This window comes from Salmo salar, chromosome ssa17 (genome assembly GCF_905237065.1).
Source record: "Salmo salar chromosome ssa17, Ssal_v3.1, whole genome shotgun sequence".
NCBI classification, from domain to species: Eukaryota; Metazoa; Chordata; class Actinopteri; order Salmoniformes; family Salmonidae; genus Salmo; species Salmo salar.
In genome coordinates, this window is record NC_059458.1 from 86,628,999 (window position 1) to 86,638,496 (window position 9,498).

The window sequence follows — 9,498 nt, forward strand, 5'->3', positions numbered from 1 at the left end:
TCAGTGAGCTGCTCTGTTTCTCCAGACAGTGAGCAGTTTTACTAGCGAGTTTCCGCTCTCTCCCTCTCCGTCTGTCTCTCCCTCTCCGTCTGTCTCTCCATCCCTCTGGCTCTCTCTCTCTCTCTCTCCTTCGTTTCATCCCTCTCTCCCAGTAGGCTTCTCCCAGGACAAGATGCCACTACTAATCCGTCTGAAAGGGGGAGGAAGGGAGGAAGAGATGGTCTCTCTAGCACCTTGCTTTAGTCTTTAGGGGGTAAAAGACAGTAGACAACAGGGTTAGCCGTTTTAAGAGCTTTGGTGGTTTGGCTCCCTGTCTAGAAGTCACCCCTCGTCTCTCTATTGAACTGACACACTACCCACAGTCATACCGCTGGAGAAATGACCCCATAGTGATGGATGGTAGACAGTCATACCGCTGGAGAAATGGGAACAGTGACCCCATAGTGATGGATGGTAGACAGTCATACCACTGGAGAAATGGGAACAGTGACCCCATAGTGATGGATGGTAGACAGTCATACCACTGGAGAAATGGGAACAGTGACCCCATAGTGATGGATGGTAGACAGACAGTCATACCACTGGAGAAATGGGAACAGTGACCCCATAGTGATGGATGGTAGACAGTCATACCACTGGAGAAATGGGAACAGTGACCCCATAGTGATGGATGGTAGACAGTCATACCACTGGAGAAATGGGAACAGTGACCCCATAGTGATGGATGGTAGACAGTCATACCACTGGAGAAATGGGAACAGTGACCCCATAGTGATGGATGGTAGACAGCATCATACCACTGGAGAAATGGGAACAGTGACCCCATAGTGATGGATGGTAGACAGTCATACCACTGGAGAAATGGGAACAGTGACCCCATAGTGATGGATGGTAGACAGTCATACCACTGGAGAAATGGGAACAGTGACCCCATAGTGATGGATGGTAGACAGTCATACCACTGGAGAAATGGGAACAGTGACCCCATAGTGATGGATGGTAGACAGTCATACCACTGGAGAAATGGGAACAGTGACCCCATAGTGATGGATGGTAGACAGTCATACCACTGGAGAAATGGGAACAGTGACCCCATAGTGATGGATGGTAGACAGACAGTCATACCACTGGAGAAATGGGAACAGTGACCCCATAGTGATGGATGGTAGACAGACAGTCATACCACTGGAGAAATGGGAACAGTGACCCCATAGTGATGGATGGTAGACAGTCATACCACTGGAGAAATGGGAACAGTGACCCCATAGTGATGGATGGTAGACAGTCATACCACTGGAGAAATGGGAACAGTGACCCCATAGTGATGGATGGTAGACAGCAGTCATACCACTGGAGAAATGGGAACAGTGACCCCATAGTGATGGATGGTAGACAGTCATACCACTGGAGAAATGGGAACAGTGACCCCATAGTGATGGATGGTAGACAGTCATACCACTGGAGAAATGGGAACAGTGACCCCATAGTGATGGATGGTAGACAGTCATACCACTGGAGAAATGGGAACAGTGACCCCATAGTGATGGATGGTAGACAGACAGTCATACCACTGGAGAAATGGGAACAGTGACCCCATAGTGATGGATGGTAGACAGTCATACCACTGGAGAAATGGGAACAGTGACCCCATAGTGATGGATGGTAGACAGTCATACCACTGGAGAAATGGGAACAGTGACCCCATAGTGATGGATGGTAGACAGTCATACCACTGGAGAAATGGGAACAGTGACCCCATAGTGATGGATGGTAGACAGTCATACCACTGGAGAAATGGGAACAGTGACCCCATAGTGATGGATGGTAGACAGTCATACCACTGGAGAAATGGGAACAGTGACCCCATAGTGATGGATGGTAGACAGTCATACCACTGGAGAAATGGGAACAGTGACCCCATAGTGATGGATGGTAGACAGTCATACCACTGGAGAAATGGGAACAGTGACCCCATAGTGATGGATGGTAGACAGTCATACCACTGGAGAAATGGGAACAGTGACCCCATAGTGATGGATGGTAGACAGTCATACCACTGGAGAAATGGGAACAGTGACCCCATAGTGATGGATGGTAGACAGTCATACCACTGGAGAAATGGGAACAGTGACCCCATAGTGATGGATGGTAGACAGTCATACCACTGGAGAAATGGGAACAGTGACCCCATAGTGATGGATGGTAGACAGTCATACCACTGGAGAAATGGGAACAGTGACCCCATAGTGATGGATGGTAGACAGTCATACCACTGGAGAAATGGGAACAGTGACCCCATAGTGATGGATGGTAGACAGTCATACCACTGGAGAAATGGGAACAGTGACCCCATAGTGATGGATGGTAGACAGTCATACCACTGGAGAAATGGGAACAGTGACCCCATAGTGATGGATGGTAGACAGTCATACCACTGGAGAAATGGGAACAGTGACCCCATAGTGATGGATGGTAGACAGTCATACCACTGGAGAAATGGGAACAGTGACCCCATAGTGATGGATGGTAGACAGTCATACCACTGGAGAAATGGGAACAGTGACCCCATAGTGATGGATGGTAGACAGACAGTCATACCACTGGAGAAATGGGAACAGTGACCCCATAGTGATGGATGGTAGACAGTCATACCACTGGAGAAATGGGAACAGTGACCCCATAGTGATGGATGGTAGACAGTCATACCACTGGAGAAATGGGAACAGTGACCCCATAGTGATGGATGGTAGACAGTCATACCACTGGAGAAATGGGAACAGTGACCCCATAGTGATGGATGGTAGACAGTCATACCACTGGAGAAATGGGAACAGTGACCCCATAGTGATGGATGGTAGACAGTCATACCACTGGAGAAATGGGAACAGTGACCCCATAGTGATGGATGGTAGACAGTCATACCACTGGAGAAATGGGAACAGTGACCCCATAGTGATGGATGGTAGACAGTCATACCACTGGAGAAATGGGAACAGTGACCCCATAGTGATGGATGGTAGACAGTCATACCACTGGAGAAATGGGAACAGTGACCCCATAGTGATGGATGGTAGACAGTCATACCACTGGAGAAATGGGAACAGTGACCCCATAGTGATGGATGGTAGACAGACAGTCATACCACTGGAGAAATGGGAACAGTGACCCCATAGTGATGGATGGTAGACAGTCATACCACTGGAGAAATGGGAACAGTGACCCCATAGTGATGGATGGTAGACAGTCATACCACTGGAGAAATGGGAACAGTGACCCCATAGTGATGGATGGTAGACAGTCATACCACTGGAGAAATGGGAACAGTGACCCCATAGTGATGGATGGTAGACAGTCATACCACTGGAGAAATGGGAACAGTGACCCCATAGTGATGGATGGTAGACAGTCATACCACTGGAGAAATGGGAACAGTGACCCCATAGTGATGGATGGTAGACAGTCATACCACTGGAGAAATGGGAACAGTGACCCCATAGTGATGGATGGTAGACAGTCATACCACTGGAGAAATGGGAACAGTGACCCCATAGTGATGGATGGTAGACAGTCATACCACTGGAGAAATGGGAACAGTGACCCCATAGTGATGGATGGTAGACAGTCATACCACTGGAGAAATGGGAACAGTGACCCCATAGTGATGGATGGTAGACAGTCATACCACTGGAGAAATGGGAACAGTGACCCCATAGTGATGGATGGTAGACAGTCATACCACTGGAGAAATGGGAACAGTGACCCCATAGTGATGGATGGTAGACAGTCATACCACTGGAGAAATGGGAACAGTGACCCCATAGTGATGGATGGTAGACAGTCATACCACTGGAGAAATGGGAACAGTGACCCCATAGTGATGGATGGTAGACAGTCATACCACTGGAGAAATGGGAACAGTGACCCCATAGTGATGGATGGTAGACAGTCATACCACTGGAGAAATGGGAACAGTGACCCCATAGTGATGGATGGTAGACAGGTCATACCACTGGAGAAATGGGAACAGTGACCCCATAGTGATGGATGGTAGACAGTCATACCACTGGAGAAATGGGAACAGTGACCCCATAGTGATGGATGGTCGACAGTCATCTTGTTTCAGCCGTGTTGTTACAACCGTTCCAGAATGTTGTTTGTTTGTTTGTTTGTTTGTTTGTTGTCAGGACCTGCTTCAGGATGCCTATGATGTGGTGAAGAAAGCGATGGACTCCACTTCAGACGACAGGTAGATTCACATATTACATTACACTGATGTAATTACACAGCTTTCAATACAGTAAGATGTCACCTGTAATCACCTAGAATGGTGTCCTTCAGTCTCATCAAATATCAATCAAATTTATTTATAAAGACCTTCCTTACATCAGCTGATGTCACAAAGTGCTGTACAGAAACCCCCAGCCTAAAACCCCCCAAACAGCAAGCAATGCAGGTGTAGAAGCACGGTGGCTAGGAAAAACTCCCTAGAAAGGCCAAAACCTAGGAAGAAACCTAGAGAGGAACCAGGCTATGAGGGGTGGCCAGTCCTCTTCTGGCTGTGCCGGGTGGAGATTATAACAGAACATGGCCAAGATGTTCAAATGTTCATAGATGACCAGCATGGTCAAATAATAATAATCATAGTGGTTGTAAAGGGTGTAACAGGTCAGCACCTTTTTATAGGCGAGCATTCAGAGTTAAAGACAGCAGGTGAGAGAGAGAGAGAGTTGAAAACAGCAGATCTAGGACAATGTAGCACGTCCAGTGAAACAGGTCAGGGTTCCATAGCCGCAGGCAGAACAGTTGAAACTGGAGCGCGCACGGCCGTGCTGGGGACAGTAAGGAGTCGTCATACCAGGTAGTCCTGAGGCATGGTCCTGGGCCCAGGGCTCAGGTCCTCCGGGAGAAAGAGCAGAACAGAGAGAGAATTAGAGAGAGCACACTTAAATTCACACAGGACACCGGATAAGACAGGAGAAATGCTCCAGATGTAACAGACTGACCCTAGCCCCCCGACACATAAACTACTGCAGCATAAATACTGGAGGCTGAGACAGGAGGGGTCAGGAGACACTGTGGCCCCATCCGATGATACCCCGGACAGGGCCAAACAGGCAGGATATAACCCCATCCCACTTTGCCAAAGCACAGCCCCCACACCACTAGAGGGATATCTTCAACCACCAACTTACCATCCTGAGACAAGGCCGAGTATAGCCCACGAAGATTTGCCACGGCACAACCCAAGGGGGGGCGCCAACCCAGACAGGAAGACCACGTCAGTGACTCAACCCACTCAAGTGACGCACCCCTCCCATGGACGGCATGGAAGAACACCAGTAAGCCAGTGATTCAGCCCCTGTAAAAGGGTTAGAGGCAGAGAATCCCAGTGGAAAGAGGGGCAGAGACAGCAAGGGCGGTTCGTTGCTCCAGAGCCTTTCCGTTCACCTTCACACTCCTGGGCCAGACTATACTTAATCATAGGACCTGCTGAAGAGATGAGTCTTCAATAAAGACTTAAAGATTGAGACTGAGTCTGCATCTCTCACATGGGTAGGCAGACCATTCCATAAAAATGGAGCTCTATAGGAGAAAGCCCTGCCTCCAGCTGTTTGCTTAGACATTCTAGGGACAATAAGGAGGCCTGCGTCTTGTGACCGTAGCGTACGTGTAGGTATGTACGGCAGGACCAAATCGGAAAGATAGGTAGGAGCAAACCCTTGTAATGCTTTGTAGGTTAGCAGTAAAACCTTGAAATCAGCCCTTGCCTTAACAGGAAGCCAGTGTAGGGAGGCTAGCACTGGAGTAATATGATCACATTTTTTGGTTCTAGTCAAGATTCTAGCAGCCGTATTTAGCACTAACTGAAGTTTATTTAGTGCTTTATCCGGGTAGCCGGAAAGTAGAGCATTGCAGTAATGTAATCTAGAAGTGACAAAGGCATGGATTAATTTTTCTATATCATTTTTGGACAGAAAGTTTCTGATTTTTGCAATGTTACGTAGATGGAAAAAAGCTGTCCTTGAAACAGTCTTGATATGTTCTTCAAAAGAGAGATCAGGGTCCAGAGTAACGCCGAGGTCCTTCACAGTTTTTTTTTTGAGACGACTGTACAACCATCCAGATGTAACGGCTGTCGGAAAAGAGAGTAGACCAAGGTGCAGCGGAGTTAGTGTTCATCTTGAAATTTAATTAGAACAAAGAGAACACTACAAAAATGAACAAAACACGACGGCAAAACAGTCCTGTTAGGAAACACTCTAAACAGAAACAATTACCCACAAAACCCAAAGGAAAAACAGTCCTGTTAGGAAACACTCTGAACAGAAACAATCACCCACAAAACCCAAAGGAAAAACAGGCTCCTTTATGTGTGACTCCCAATCAGCAACAACGAACTACAGCTGTGCCTGATTGGGAGCCACACACGGCCCAAAACAAAGAACTACAAAAACATAGAAAAATGAACATAGAACGCCCACCCAATGTAACACCCTGGCCTAACCAAAATAAAGAACAAAAAACCCCTCTCTATGGTCAGGGCGTTACACCAGATTAATTGTCAGATTCAACAGAAGATCTCTCTGTTTCTTGGGACCTAGAACTAGCATCTGTGTTTTGTCCGAGTTTAAAAGTAGAACATTTGCCGCCATCCACTTCCTTATGTCTGAAACACAGGCTTCTAGCGAGGGCAATTTTGGGGCTTCACCATGTTTCATGGAAATGTAAAGCTGTGTGTCGTCCGCATAGCAGTGGAAGTTAAGATTATGTTTCCGAATGACATCCCCAAGAGGTAAAATGAATATATATATATATATATATATATATATATAGTAAATAATAATCTCTGTAATTTATTAACTCAGCAAAAAAAGAAACGCCCCCTTTTCAGGACCCTGTCTTTCAAAGATAATTTGTAAAAATCCAAATAACTTCACAGATCTTCATTGTAAAGGGTTTAAACACCGTTTCCCATGCTTGTTCAATGAACCGTAAAGAATTAATGAACATGCACCTGTGGATCGGTCGTTAAGACACTAACAGCTTACAGACGGTAGGCAATTAAGGTCACAGTTATGAAAACTTAGGACACTAAAGAGGCCTTTCTACTGACTCTGAAAAACACCAAAAGAAAGATGCCCAGGGTCCCTGCTCATCTGCGTGAACATGCCTTAGGCATGCTGCAAGGAAGCATGAGGACTGCAGATGTGGCCAGGGCAATAAATTGCAATGTCCGTACTGTGAGGTGCCTAGGACAGTGCAACAGGGAGACAGGATGGACAGCTGATCGTCCTCGCAGTGGCAGACCTCGTGTAACAACACCTGCACAGGATCGGTACATCCGAACATCACACCTGCGGGACAGGTACAGGATGGCAACAACAACTGCCCGAGTTACACCAGGAACGCACAATCCCTCCATCAATGCTCAGACTGTCCGCAATAGGTTAAGAGAGGATGGACTGAGGGCTTGTAGGCCTGTTGTAAGGCAGGTCCTCACCAGACATCACCGGCAACAACGTCGCCTATGGGCACAAACCCACTGTCACTGGACCAGACAGGACTGGCAAAAAGTGCTCTTCACTGACGAGTCACGGTTTTGTCTCACCAGGGGTGATGGTCGGATTCGCGTTTATCGTTGAAGGAATGAGCGTTACACCGAGGCCTGTACTCTGGAGCGGGATCGATTTGGAGGTGGAGGGTCCGTCATGGTCTGGGGCGGTGTACCACAGCATCATCGGACTGAGCTTGTTGTCATTGCAGGCAATCTCAACGCTGTGCGTTACAGGGGAAGACATCCTCCTCCCTCATGTGGTACCCTTCCTGCAGGCTCATCCTGACATGACCCTCCAGCATGACAATGCCTCCAGCCATACTGCTCGTTCTGTGCGTGAATTCCTGCAAGACAGGAATGTCAGTGTTCTGCCATGGCCAGCGAAGAGCCCGGATCTCAATCCCATTGAGCACGTCTGGGACCTGTTGGATCGGAGGGTGAGGACTATGGCCATTCCCCCCCAGAAATGTCTTGGAACTTGCAGGTGCCTTGGTGGAAGAGTGGTGTAACATCTCACAGCTAGAACTGGCAAATCTGGTGCAGTCCATGAGGAGGAGATGCACTGCAGTACTTAATGCAGCTGGTGGCCACACCGGATACTGACTGTTACTTTTGATTTTGACCCCCCCCCTTTGTTCAGGGACACATTATTCCATTTCTGTTAGTCACATGTCTGTGGAACTTTGTTCAGTTTATGTCTCAGTTGTTGAATCTTGTTATGTTCATAGAAATATTTACACATGTTAAGTTTGCAGAAAATAAACGCAGTTGACAGTGAGAGGACGTTTTCTTTTTTTTGCTGAGTGTATATAGTGAAAACAGTAGTGATCCTATAACGGAACCTTGATTTTGTCAGAGGACAAACCATCTACAGAGACAAACTGATATCTTTCCGGCATATAAGATCTAAACCAGGCCAGAACTTGTCCATGTAGACCAATTTGGGTTTCCAATCTCTCCAAAAGAATGTGGTGATCGACGGTATCAAAAGCGGCACTAAGATCTAGGAGCACGAGGACAGATGCAGAGCCTCGGTCTGACGCCATTAAAAAGGTCATTTACCACCTTCACAAGTGCAGTCTCAGTGCTATGGTGGGGTCTAAAACCAGACTGAAACATTTCGTGTACATTGTTTGTCTTAAGGAAGGCAGTGAGTTACTGAGCAATATATTTTTCAAAATGTTTTGAGAGGAATGGGAGATTCGATACAGGCCTCCGACTCCTCAACACCAGAAAACACATACACATACATTAGTTGAACATATTCATGAAGTCACATTCACATAATCCTGCCAACCAGCCTTGGGCACTGTCCTGCTATCTATTCCAGTATGGCAGCGACGTTACCAATCTATAATGTATTCAACAACACCAAATGAGTCATTGGGCCAGTATTAAACATTCAGTAAAGTAGGTCCCATACAGACAGAATATTCTGCCATCGGTGACAACTGACAAGTGTATATTAACGCCCTAATGAGTCACTGTAATTAGACTTTATTCAGAGTGAAAACCTGGTAGACAGAGAGAGAGACAACAGCTACTCAGCCCAGGCTTCCACAGCAGGACTGGGAACCTGGTAGAGAGAGACAAGCATGCACAGACTGCAGCAGTAGGACTGGGAGTCTGGGCTGAGGAGCAGTAGGACTGGGAGTCTGGGCTGAGGAGCAGTAGGACTGGGAGTCTGGGCTGAGGAGCAGTAGGACTGGGAGTCTGGGCTGAGGAGCAGTAGGACTGGGAGTCTGGGCTGAGGAGCAGTAGGACTGGGAGTCTGGGCTGAGGAGCAGTAGGACTGGGAGTCTGGGCTGAGTAGCAGTAGGACTGGGAGTCTGGGCTGAGTAACAGTATAGCAGTAGGACTGGGAGTCTGGGCTGAGGAGCAGTAGGACTGGGAGTCTGGGCTGAGTAACAGTAGGACTGGGAGTCTGGGCTGAGGAGCAGTAG

The 9,498-nt window shown here is 47.5% G+C and overlaps 1 protein-coding gene across 2 annotated transcripts in view; it reads left to right on the forward strand.

Annotated features, from left to right (window-relative positions):
• LOC106609832 (stimulated by retinoic acid gene 8 protein homolog) overlaps window positions 1–9,498 on the forward strand; it is a 70,832-nt gene that overhangs the window by 54,834 nt on the left and 6,500 nt on the right. For both annotated transcript variants that reach the window (XM_045700325.1, XM_045700326.1), the window contains one exon: window positions 4,185–4,246. In XM_045700325.1, coding sequence (XP_045556281.1) covers window positions 4,185–4,246 — 62 coding nt within the window. The remainder of the gene's footprint in view (window positions 1–4,184; window positions 4,247–9,498) is intronic.